General features: G+C 48.6%; 1 protein-coding gene across 3 annotated transcripts in view; it reads left to right on the forward strand.

The window, feature by feature from the left end:
* Positions 1 to 12,702, forward strand: part of Ap3m2 (adaptor related protein complex 3 subunit mu 2) — a 59,614-nt gene extending 46,912 nt beyond the window's left edge. For all 3 annotated transcript variants that reach the window (XM_055593485.1, XM_055593483.1, XM_055593484.1), the window contains 7 exons: positions 2,082 to 2,253; positions 4,062 to 4,199; positions 6,828 to 6,913; positions 7,139 to 7,272; positions 8,981 to 9,188; positions 9,430 to 9,574; positions 10,697 to 12,702. In XM_055593485.1, the coding sequence (XP_055449460.1) occupies positions 2,082 to 2,253; positions 4,062 to 4,199; positions 6,828 to 6,913; positions 7,139 to 7,272; positions 8,981 to 9,188; positions 9,430 to 9,574; positions 10,697 to 10,797 (984 nt within the window). In that variant the 3' untranslated portion in view covers positions 10,798 to 12,702. The remainder of the gene's footprint in view (positions 1 to 2,081; positions 2,254 to 4,061; positions 4,200 to 6,827; positions 6,914 to 7,138; positions 7,273 to 8,980; positions 9,189 to 9,429; positions 9,575 to 10,696) is intronic.

Consider the following 12,702-nt stretch of genomic DNA (forward strand, 5'->3'; position numbering starts at 1 on the left):
AAAAAAAAAAAAAAAAAAAAAAAAAAAAAAAAAAAGTAAAATATGTATTTCCTCCAAATGGAATTCCAGTCCTCATGCAGCGTGCCAGCCACCATGCGCAATGGAAACCTAAGGTTACAAGCCCAGAATAGGGAGGAAACAAAAGATCCAGTAGTAACTAACCTGAGCTTTGCTGTGGTTTCTGTGTACTTGAGCCATACACAAAGTAACAGTCGTTTTGTCATACTTACTACCTACGAGCCAGGAAGTGAGAAAAGGTGTTTGTTTAAAAACCGCAGAGTTTGGGGCTTGAGAAATGGCTCATCAGTTCCAAACACTAGCTGCCCTTCAGAGGACGCAGGCTCCATTCCCAGCACCCACACAGTGGCTCACAACTACCTGAAAGTTCAGTTCCAGGTGATCTGACACCCTCTGCTGGCCACTGTGGGTACTGCATGAACACGCACCGAGAGACACACAGACAAACCACGTACGAAAGAAAAATTAACTACAACAAAAAATTAAAGCCACAGAGGAATTTAGAAAAGTAGAATCAGGTTCAGTTTTGAAGCCACTGGTGAAAGTGGACCAATGTGGAGCTTAAAGTTTCTTCTCTTGTAACATTTTTTTTCCAAGTTCTTGAAGATGATGGAGTCTGAGAGGCAGAATTGCTTTTGCTGTGGCAGCCTGCCTTGTAGGGCTCCTTCCATGTTATGTTTGGCTTATAGAACCTCCTGAGATGAATGCTTATTTTTTCAAACAAAATCACTGTTGGGAAGGAAACATGGTATTTCCCTTCAGTTAGGCTTTTTTTTTTTTTTTTTTTTTTTTTAAATACATTCTTTTGTTTTGTTTTGTTTTTCCAGACTGGGTTTCTTTGTGTAGCCTTGGCTGTCGTAGACTAGCTTTGCAGACCAGGCTAGCCTTGAACTCACAGCAGTCCACCTGCCTCTGCCTCTCCGAGTGCTGGGACTATAGGTGTGCACCACCTCACCCAGCTGGGAATACATTATTCTTGAGTGAATGTATCTTGGGGTCTCACTGACACGTATCATTGCCTGATGTAGGTTAGGCTACATCTCATAGAATCAGTGCAAGGGCCAGGTAACGGGCGATCTGAGGCCCATTGCATTGCTTAAGCAGTGAAGGGCCCTCAGGACCGTGACCTGGAGAAGGAAGACTGAAGTGCAGGTTTGCTGATGTCTTCAAATGGAAGAGCCAACAGGCCGACTTCAGCTTCGCAGTCAGAGCTGGCCCGGAATAGAGCAGGTGCCCTCAGCACGCTCCTCCCCAGTTCCGTGACTTGTATCACCATCTTAGGGGCCCTGTGAGAGCCAGGCCTGACACCCCGAGAAACAAACACTGACCAACCACATGCCTTTCCCCTCTGGTCGACGTTGTCATCACACTCGCCATGTTTGGTTATCACAGTGTCCACCCACAGTGTTACCCGCACTATACCATTAAAGCAAGACCCAAAACAGTTACCGAGTGACAGTTAAGATCATAACCTATGAGACCCTGCTTTTGATCCTGAGCACTGGAAAATGGAGATAAAGTGGAAAGGGTATAATCTAGGTCTTCCGTGCTTTTCCATACCCCAGGTAACTTAGCCCTTTAAGTAAAAGTGGGGTTTGGGGAATCCCAACATTAGGAGCACTCTAAGGCCATCTTCCACCGGGCTAGCACATCTCTCCATTTCATCCTCTCCTGAATGAATTTCAAGAGAGTACACAGAAGAAGGCCAAAAGGTTTTCTGTACAATTTTACGTTGTGTCTATCATCGTCATCATCATCATTATTTTGTTTTGTTTTTTACTGAGTCAGGGTTTCTCTGTGTAGCCTTGGCTGTCCTAGACTCACTTTGTAAACCAGGCTGGACTCAATCTCACAGAGATCTGCCTGTCTCTGCCTCCCTGAGTGCTGGGATTAAAGTCATGCACCGCCATGCGACTGTCATGTCCATTATAATGCTGCACAGCTCATGTGCTGCATACTACAGCTAGACGCCACGGGCAAGCAGGTCCTTCCTCTCACGGATATCATTTTATCTTTCTCTGCAGTCTGAGTGATGGGTGTGTCTGTTGTGTCTCTATCATCAGGACTATTTTGGAGTGTGCTCAGAGCCAGTCATCAAGGACAATGTGGTGGTGGTATACGAGGTGTTGGAGGAGATGCTGGACAACGGCTTCCCCCTGGCGACGGAGTCGAACATCCTCAAGGAGCTGATAAAGCCCCCCACCATCCTCCGCACGGTGGTGAACACCATCACAGGTGTGAGCAGGTTGGGGGTGGGGGTGGGGCACGAAGGCCGGCTCCCCCAGCCCCTAGCATCTCCAGATCCTTGGCCATCTCATTTTATCTTTCATGTGCTGTGAATCTAACCTAAAATTACAATTGAATGTGGAAATTGTTTTATGTAGCTCCGGGTGGTGGAACACTTACTTGTCTTAGCGTGCAGTCTCAGCTCTGAAGGAAAACAAAAAACCAAAAACAAAACAACTTATATAACAGGATTTTATTCCAATTAAAGGGGAAAGTATGATTACTATAGAAACTTCAGAAACACAGAAGGGGCACATGAAAACCTCCAAAGTTAATCACTCTTAGTATTTATACACACATATGGTATGTGTGTGTGTGTGTGTGTGTGTGTGTGTGTGTGTGTGTATCTTTTAGATGAATGGTGTGTAGATAGAATACATTTTTTTAAATTTAAATTTTATTTTGTGCATATTAGTGTTTTGCCTGCATGTATGCGTGTGCACTGCGTGTGCCTGGTTTCCTGAGGAGGCCAGAAGGGGACATCTAAGCTCCTTGGAACTGGAATTGTAGACAGGTGTGAGCTGCCATGTAGATGCTGGGAATCAAACCCCTTTTCTCTGGAACTCATGAGCCATCTCTCCAGCACCCAGCTAGAATCCTTCTAAATGACAACGTGTATATTTTTTTAAGTCATGCCTCTCATCAATGTTGTATGAACAGCTAAGTGTGATATACTGACGTTATTGCTGTGACTGGTGTTCTCCCCCTGACCCGTTTGTCCAGCCCCTGTTTGTGATGTGCCTGAGTCGCTGGGTTTTTTAACCCTTTCAAACCATAGGCTTCTTAGGTTTGAGTCTTTTCTATTCAGTTCGGGAAAAGGAGGATCCAGGCTGAGGGGTTTCAGAGGCCCCACACACCAGGCCAGAAAAACCATAGCAGCCTGTGCTCGCCATTGCGGAACTAAAGCACTGTCACCCACCCTGCTAAGGGTGTGAGCCACTTGACAGTCCGAGCTTCATTTCACTGGCTTGAGTATGCTTTCCCTCTATTCTGACTCACGTGTGTGTGTGTGTCCTTTGTTCATTTTTTCACTGAGACGCTTTTGTGTCGTTCACACTGACTTGGAAGAATCCCTTTGGTTGGTCCCGTGGCCTCTGCCATGGACGTGCTGGGATGTTTCATACGTGTGCTAACTATCCATATGGGTATGAGTTCTTTCTTTAGAGTAAAAAGATACAGGCAGTGGGAAGAGGAAATAGGATTTCAATCAGTTACAGCCATCTAAAATAAGCTTTGATGTCTGAGGGAGCAGGGTGTGGAGGAAGCCCTGCACAGCTGCAGGGACACGGCGGGATCCGCCTGCACCCTCTTTTGTTCAGCTCGAGAATGAGGCAGATCCCGGTGATGAGAGCGTTCTGTGGCCGCACCTGAGAACTGCCTGAAGCTAGAGCAGCGTTTCGCTGACTGTCATGTCAGTGTGTAGGTGCCAGCCCTACAGAAACACAGAACATCATCCAAGCTGTGGTGGAATTGGAGACCCTTCGGCCCTTGCTGCTCTCAGAACCAAACTATGATACCCACTTCTCGGGTGCTTTTAAACCTTTGCCCAAGGCAGCAGACCAGATGGCGGCAAAGGGTTTTAAAAATAGACCATGCTGTCCTACATAGGAGAAGCGAAAGGCTTAGCTTCCTTTCCATATGGTATCGCCTGAGTAACGAGGGCATGGAAACTTCTTGGGGAGTGCCCTGAGCTCATTAGACTTGAGTTGGCAGCAAAATTCCAATTCGAATCGAGTTACCAGTATTGATTGTCTCAGGAAGCACCAATGTCGGGGACCAGCTTCCAACGGGACAGCTGTCTGTGGTGCCCTGGCGGAGGACCGGGGTGAAATACACCAACAACGAGGCCTATTTCGATGTGGTGGAAGAGATAGATGCCATCATCGACAAATCAGGTGGGTGCCACCAGGTGCTGGGGGGGGAGGGGGAGAGGCTGCCGATCCTGATCCTGAGTGCCTGTTTGCGGAACTCCTCTTGAATGAGACAAGGGAGGAGAGGAGTTGAGGTCTGTGGGCAGGGAAAGGGCACTCAGAGTCACAAGGCTGAGTAAGGCAGTGCAGACCGTCCCGGAGCTGAGGCAGGAGGATCAAGATTTCCAGGCTATTTGGAGCTATGCAGCCAGACCCTGTTTCAAGAAACTATGAAAGAAGTGCTCGGAAGTCGGGGGTGGGGAGTTGGGGAAAGGACAAAGTGAGCTCACGGAGGGGTGGTTAGATGTTCTGTTTGGAAGTACTGGCTTCCGGGGTCTGGAGGCAGAACTAGAGCCGAAATGACAGGGTTCTTTCCTGTTTGCTTCGGTTATAAGTAAACAGGAGTCCTGGGGCCAAGGATTTGGGAGTGCTTACTCACCCGCTGGCAACTTGGTGGCAGCACAGCAGGCGACTGGCCTTGAGGTGACTGTGATCACTGTCAGGCTGTCAGGCCATGGCGGGTGGCCCAGCTGTAGGAAGGGCAGGCCCCTGGGTTTAGCCTTGTGCTGTCAGCAGAGTAAACTCCCCTCAGCAGGCTTCACAAAACCAGGCCCGGATGGAGGGGTGTGAAAAGAAAAGTAAATGGTGAGGCCAGCACAGTTTTTCATATTAACACAAACGAGAAACAACCGGACTGTCCATTAGCAAAGAGAGTGGTCAATAAGCTTTGATGCAGTCATCCAGGAGTCAAAAAAGATACAGTGGTCAAAAAAAAGAAAAGAAATTACTGCTCCACCCATCAACCTGAATGTCGATTAGACTGTTGGGGAAAACAAAGTCAGGTGTGTGTTACTGTGTACAGTGAATTGCATCTAGTGAAACTTGAAGGCAGGTGCAGCTTGAGGCACTAGAAGTCAAAATGAAGGGAGCTGTCATTAGCTAGGAAGGAGAGGGAAGGATGTGCTGCTGTGTTAGAAAGCTTCCGCTTTTGATGCGAGGCATATTTGAATAGATGTGTATGTGTTTAAAATTCATTGAGCTGGAAGGTTTTTACATTTTTGGGATTTTATGTCACGACTAAACATTTTTTTCATTGACCCCAGAGAGATGGTTCAGCAGTTAGGAGCTCTGGCTGCTCCTCTCCTGGGTTCAGCTCCCAGCACCCACACGGTGGCTTTTCATCTGTAACTCTAGTCCTAGAGGATCTGACGCCCTCTGTTGCCGTCCATGGGCACTGCAAACAGGCGGTACACAAGCGTACAAGCAGGCAATGCCCCATACACGTGGAATAAAAATACAAAAAAAACAATCCCTCCAAAAAAATTTTTAGAGTACCAATCTATATCAGGCTTGGTGGCACACACCTGTAATTCCAGCACTCTAAGGAGACAGAGGCAGGCGGATCTCTGTCATTTCCAGGCCAGCCTGCTGTATATTCTAAGTCCCAAACCAGTCAGAGCTCCATAGTGAAACCCTGTCTTAAAAACAAACAAATAAAAACCCACAACGGCCAGTCTTGTTACAGTGTGGGAAGCTGATCTGCGGTGTTAAGAGGTTGTGCCTGACATCCTGACGCAAAGTATAGGTATCCGTAGTAAACAAATATCCCTGGCAAAGAGAGGAGTTGGTTTCCGCCACTAGGAAGCTGAGGCAGAAGGGCAAGTCCAGGACCAGCCTGACCTACCAAAAATAGCATTTAGCTAGACGTGGGAGGAGAAGAGGTGGGATGTATCAGGCCAGATGTACCTGGCTCGAGGCATCTGGATGGATCGAGTCACTATAAGCTACAGAAATGTGAGCCGTCAGGGAGTCAGAGCGAATGAGCTCGCAGCACTGGTGACACCCAGAGCGCCGCCCATCAGCAGGGGTGAGGCTGAGCTTGAAGATGCAGTGCGCCACAGGGCCTGATGCAAGCCTCCCCAACCAAAAGCTATCTGCAGTTGACAACCAATTGCAAAGCAGACAATTCTCCAGGGCCCCTCGCTGGGTGCATTAACCGCGTTTGAGGGTAGACCCAGTACATGGCCAATGCAAAATGGATTCAACAGTATTTTGTTGACGTGTTGTTGTCGTCTCATAGAGCTTTGTTTAGGCATGTTTTTGTTTTTGTTTTGTTTTTTGGTTTTTGTTTTTCTTTACTGGACATTTGCTTGTGTATTTTGTCTTCCAGTTTTGTGTTTTTGTGGGAAGGAGAGCAGCTAGGGTCAGAAGAGAAGGCTGGCAGAGGGGGAAAAAGAAGAGGGAGGATTGTTTGAAGAGGGAGAAGTCTAAAGATGTGCGGGCAGAGACCTGTAGAGTGAGGACCACAGCAACCTCGGCCTTCGCAGCTAAGCTCCCGTAGGGCAATTTTCCAAGCAAATCCTCTGGACCACAGGTCAAGATACTGGTGCCCTGTGAAAACCCTTCTAGGCCTCCAGAGCTTTCTCGGTGGTCTCTGTCTCCGTGCTTTGGTCAGAGTTCTCAGACTTGAGCTTGGAGGATGGTCATATGGACTGGATAAATGAACTAGGTGGTTAGACAGAAGAGAGGCGGACAGGAGGAAGAGAGAACAGCAGAGAATCGGGAGGAAGAGACTTCTGGGGTCCCAGCACGCCTTTTCCTTTTCACGCTTAGGTTCCACGGTCACTGCCGAGATCCAGGGGGTGATCGATGCCTGTGTGAAGCTGACGGGGATGCCAGATCTCACTCTGTCCTTCATGGTAATGCTCAGAGCCATTGTTCACCTTTTTGCCCCAAGAAATGAGGTGTTTCTGGAAAGGGTCACGAGAGTGAGATAGCGCAAGCAGTAATCAGGGCGGCCATGAAGTCGACACCCGGCTTCAGGACCCTTGTATGTGCTTAGTGAAAGCATCATCTGAACTGCTTCTCGCAGGAAACGCGGGAGCTTACCCCTTCTTTCTGTGCCTCCCTGCCTGGCTCTGCAGAACCCCAGGTTGCTGGACGATGTCAGCTTCCATCCCTGTGTCCGGTTCAAGCGCTGGGAATCGGAGCGCATCCTCTCCTTCATCCCTCCTGACGGCAACTTTCGCCTGCTCTCCTACCACGTCAGTGCCCAGAAGTAAGCAACCACTCACCGGGAGCTGAGGCCGTGGTCTGTGGAAGCCACATGTGTGGGGACTGGCCCCGGGTTCCGGGGTTCAGGTTCCAGCACCTCGAGTTGCTAACTGTGTCAGCGCAGTGAGCTGCTTTCCCACTCCCTGTCTGTTCCCTTTCTGGGGCTAGTGAGTGTCTTTCTGTGAGGACGAAGTGGACCGAGCTACACCCAGGACAAGGGCCTGGCTGCCATTACTACTTCCTGGGTGGTATTTGCTCAGTCAGTTTACTCTCTAGTGCAGCCTAGGCTGGCTTTGAACTCACAGTCCAGCCCAGCAGCTGCTGTTATGTGGCTGCTACCTTCCAAAGAACACTTTCCTCAGAATATCAGCATATCACTGTTAAATCCTTTGGCCTCCTAACAGCATTTCATCTTGCTCTGAAAGAGCGTCGAATGCCGGGAGTTTATGTCCCACGTGCTTCCTTATTTGGAGCTGTTTTGTAGAAGAAGGTATGTAGACTGGATGGAGTTGGGATCCCAGGGGCTGAGGACCAGTGCCTCCTCTCTGATGACTCGGTCTGTGTGTCTGACTCCGATTGCCCCAACTCAAACCTCTCCTTCCCTTATAGATAGGACCAAGCAAGTTATCCAACCTCAGTGAAGCAGAGGGCATCAGTAGTGTGAATGTATGTATATATCAGTACCCAAGCAGAACACAGAATACCAGTGTTGGGAACTGTGGCTTCCTTGAGCCTGCTTTAGTGTCCCATGTCATGATCTGCCTCATCTCTGGTGCTCTGCGAAGGTCAGTGGATAAGTACACTCCCATAAAGGAGCTGGGGTGGTAACTGTCAGGGTGCCTGTGTAACAGCCGTGAGACTCCGTGTTCACAGTCCTGCTTTATAAATGACTCATAAAGGGTCTGTGAGGACGAGCGGTGGTGCCCTGTATTCAGGAATGGTGACCCCGTGTCCTAAACACCTCCCTCCCGCCGTGGCCCCTCCAGCGGCTTTGTGCACTCGGTTCTGTTCATTGTAACCCAAGGAACCACCAGAAGATGCATTTCATTTTCTAGGCAGCACCTCGGCTTTATTTTAGGGTGAGCTATAGATGAAGAGGAAGGGCTGCCAGTGGCACAAGAGAAACACAGCGGAAAGAGGAAACGGGGCAGTTGTCTTTAGCACCTTAGCGAGGTGGGAAGCAATCGAAGTGCAATAAGATAGAATAAATGAAAGGGGGGCCAGTGAGGTGACTCCGCAGGGGAAACACTGCGGTGAAGGCTGACCTCGTGAGTTCAATCCTTGGAGCCCACATGAAAGTCGGAGGAAACCCAACTCCCCATGCACGAGCACACACACACACCCATCACACACAAAACACACCAATAATAACCATGGGTCCTCTGCGAGAGCAGCGAGTGCTTTAACTGTTGCTCAAGCTCCGCATCCCAAAGGGCGTTTTCTCTTTTCCAATTTTTTTTTTTCAGATTCAGTTATTTTATTTTACATGTGTGAGTGTTTCACGTATGTGGATAGATGCACACCACAGTCATGCTTTGTGCTTGCAGAGGTCAGAAGAGGGTGTCTGATAGGCTGAACTGGAGTTATGGACAGTTGTCTGCTGTCACACGGGTACTAGGAACCGAACTTGGCTCCTTTGCTCCTAATTGCTGGGCCATCTCTCCAGGCCCTGGCGTTTTCCTTTTGAAGAGGGTGTTTCGTGTCTTTTGCAGCCTAGTTGCGATTCCAGTCTATGTCAAACATAGCATCAGCTTCCGGGACAGCAGTTCCCTTGGACGCTTTGAAATCACAGTGGGACCCAAGCAGACCATGGGGAAGACCATAGAGGGTGTGACTGTCACCAGCCAGATGCCCAAAGGAGTCCTGAATATGAGCCTCACGCCATCCCAGGGAACGCACACTTTTGACCCCGTGACAAAGGTAGGTAGGAGAGTGGACATTTAAACCACCCTCAGCACAGGCTGTCCCTGGTTAGAAGGAAAGCTCAATCAAAGGGACTTTGTTCTAAATGGTTTTGATGAAGGGTTCTCTGTGGAAGCCTCCCCTCATCCAAGGTGGCTTGTAGTGTGGAAGGCGGATGCCTGGAGGTCGTAGCTCCCTGTTTGGATGAAGATAGCACTGCGATTGTGCAAGAAACCCACTTTCTCTGTTTTCTTCCAAGATGCTGTCTTGGGACGTAGGAAAAATAAACCCGCAGAAGCTGCCAAGTTTGAAGGGAACAATGAGCCTTCAGGTTGGAGCTTCTAAACCAGATGAGAACCCCACAATTAACCTGCAGTTTAAGATCCAGCAGCTTGCCATTTCTGGTGAGTGACACACCTTGGATGATTTTGAAAGGAGTGGAAATGGCTGTCTTCTGCCAGGGGCAGACCTTAGTGTCTTCCTGGGGCTCTCCAAGGGTGGTCCGCATTGGGTCTGGTTTCATTCCCTGACATTGAATTGTTAGTAAGATCTTTCCCAGTACATTCCTGGGAAAAGTATACGGGCTACTTAGAAGCCAACATAAAGACCCCGAATCAGAATATCTGGGGCACCAGTGAGACATGGGGTGATGGAGGTTGTCACAGGCCATTGTTGGATTGTGTAGAGTTGTCAGTTTACGCTGCCCAAGGTTTCCAGTCTGAGGATACTTCTCCATTTCCCACCAGTGATGGGAAGAAGTAAGCCTGCTCTTCCCCAGCCTCAGCCCAGCTGGCTGTTTGCTCGTACTATCTTTAGACGTGGCCAGTTCTCACCAGTTTGCCCGCATTAGGAAAGCAATAAGAATAATAATAAAAAAATAGCTATCAAATGCTGGGTATTTGTTATGTCCCAGCTTCTCCTAAAGCACTTTTAAATTCTTGTTTAACTTTTAGAATGGCCTTCGGAAAGCCTTAGAAAGAAGTGAGTTTCATCCCTAGAGAACACTCTTGTTTTTCTTTACTGAAAGACTCTTTAACTTAGATGATGAAGTTAAATGTAACATGTTTTTTCTCCTAAGCCACCGCATAGGCCATAAAGCTATCAGCAAAATCATTTTTGTTTGGTTTGGCAAGAATATTTAGGAAGCTGTCATTGATCAGTTCATCACAGTCTGTGCTTGCCTCTCTGCCCTTTCCGCTGAGGAGAGGTCTCCCCCAGGAGAGCTGCTCGCTGACATCATCTTTGCTGTAAATGGGTGTGGTGAGGTTGCAGAGCTGTCTGTCTCTGATTTGCAGGATGGGCTTGTTAGACAATCTCTTCCACACAACCTGATGTCTGCATCTACACAGGCGCAGGCGACTGTCTGCCCCCACACAGGCACAGGTGACTGTCTGCCTCCACACAGGCACAGGTGACTATCTGCCTCCACACAGGCACAGGTGACTGTCCACACAGGCACAGGCAACAGCCTGGTGCTACCTCTGAAGATGTTCTCATCTTACTCCTTTCTCCCTTCTTCTCTCCAGGACTCAAAGTGAACCGCCTGGATATGTATGGAGAAAAGTACAAGCCCTTTAAGGGCATAAAATACATGACCAAAGCTGGGAAGTTCCAGGTTCGAACCTGAAGGATCTGCCTTGCTGAAGGAGCAGTCATGAACACTTTTTCATTTCCTACTTGTCTAAAAGTAAAATGTCAGCCTGTTTCTTAGGTCAGTTCCCTCCAGGCTCCACCTGCTCCCTTTCGTCCTCTGTCTTCAGTGCTGTGTAACTGATCCAGGGAGCAAAGGTTCATCAGGGGAAAGTGGCCGACCCAGCGTGGCACTGAGTTCTAGAGAAGTGTGTGGCAGAGAGCAGTGAGACATACTGTATTTCAATGTGGTTGCCAGCGGAACAGACCAGCGTTTGCTGTTCGTTTGGCTTTATTTATCTAAATCCAATGGAAGATGTCTCTGTTGACTCTTTTAAGATAGAAAGAAAGATGAGACGAAAAATGAGTATTAGTCCAAGAAAGAGCCCTTGCAGATTTGATGCGTGGGTCGGGGCTCTAACTCGGTGTTGGAGTACTGACCTAGGTTGTGTGCCAGCCCTGGTTCACCACCCACTGCACCAGCCAGCTCTGCTCCACAAGGGACGAGACAGAGAAGACAGCGTGAAGAGAGTTGTGGAGAGATGTGCCATAGCGGAGGGCTGGTGAGAAGAGAGTCCTCACAGGACCTGGAAGAACAGAGCAGAGAGCTTTCTTTCTGACCCTTCTCATGTACAGAAAGGATTTGCATGTCCAGCACCTTGAACATTCAAGTCCACACTTGACATGAAACGCAGCGGGATCAGTTTCCCTTGGAGACTAGGGCGCGGTGGCCTGGCTTGTAGGTTCTTGCCTGCTGTTTGTGCTGGCCCACTGTCTTGGTGGGAAGGTGACTTGCCAGAGCAGTTTATGGCCTTTTGCTGGTTATCTGAATCCCCCGGGGGATGTCCCCACACACACACTCACACATATCAGCAGTGTTTGGTGCAGCCAGGTTTTGTGAGGTATAGTAGCAGAGCTGAGGTGGGAACTTGCACCCCACATTGCTGAACCACACCTTCCCTCGGTGACCTCCATTAATGTTTGTGAGGCTAGCCTGGTCCTGCACCTTGCCTTTTCCTGTCAGAAGGACCCATGAGAAACCCGGAGTGGGCATGAGGGGTGCACAAGGCTGCCCTCCACCGTACACCATTGACTGCAGACAGTTCCCGGTCCACTCTTCAGACAGGAAAGGTGTCTTGAACCTTTGAATACAATCAGTGCCATAGGAGGACAGGCTGGTTTAATCCTGAGTGACTCACCAGTGTAAACCATGGCAGCTGAAGGAGCATGACTTCCCTACAGAGTGTTTCTCAGTCTGTTTCAGTGTGTCTGTTACTCATTGTAGCATCTACATAAAAGGCAAGCGTGTTGTTTTTAACTTACAGCTTAGAGAGCCACTGTGCTCTCCTGGAGGGAAAGGAAGACCTGTTTCCTTCAATCTGCACGACTCTCCCCTAAAGTCCTATTTCTACGTGCTTGTGCTTTATTTTGCTTTTCTTCTCTTTCTCTTTTTCTTTTCTTTTTTTTTTTTTTTTTTTTTGGCTAGTTTTATCTTGCTTGTTTTTGCTGCTGAGTGGTTAGTTTCTTTGTGGTTTTCTTGTGGGGTGAACTGTGCTGAGTACAATCAGATATTTCTTCCTGCTTCCCTCCAGAGTCTGGACCCACATACCTGCCATGGAGGGGCCATGCTACAGGTGGCTTTCCACAGTCACTTCCCCAGGGAACTATTTGTATTGGTCGGTGAATATGTTCAGGTTTGTAAGGGAACCGTATAGCTTGTTTTCCCGGGAGGAGGCAGTGTTAGAGTTTGGGGCCTATAGGCCTAGATGTGGAGGATATACCCAAGCCTCACCCAGTGACTATCAGTCAGCAATGGCTGGGCAGGGCGTCTCACTCCATGTGTGGTCTGTGTGCAGAAGTAGCATTTCTGTTTAAGTCTTAATAAAGCTTTTCCAGCCCTGCA

The sequence above is a fragment of the Psammomys obesus genome, unplaced genomic scaffold (assembly GCF_907164565.1).
Source record: "Psammomys obesus unplaced genomic scaffold, mPsaObe1.curated_primary_1811, whole genome shotgun sequence".
Taxonomy (NCBI): domain Eukaryota; kingdom Metazoa; phylum Chordata; class Mammalia; order Rodentia; family Muridae; genus Psammomys; species Psammomys obesus.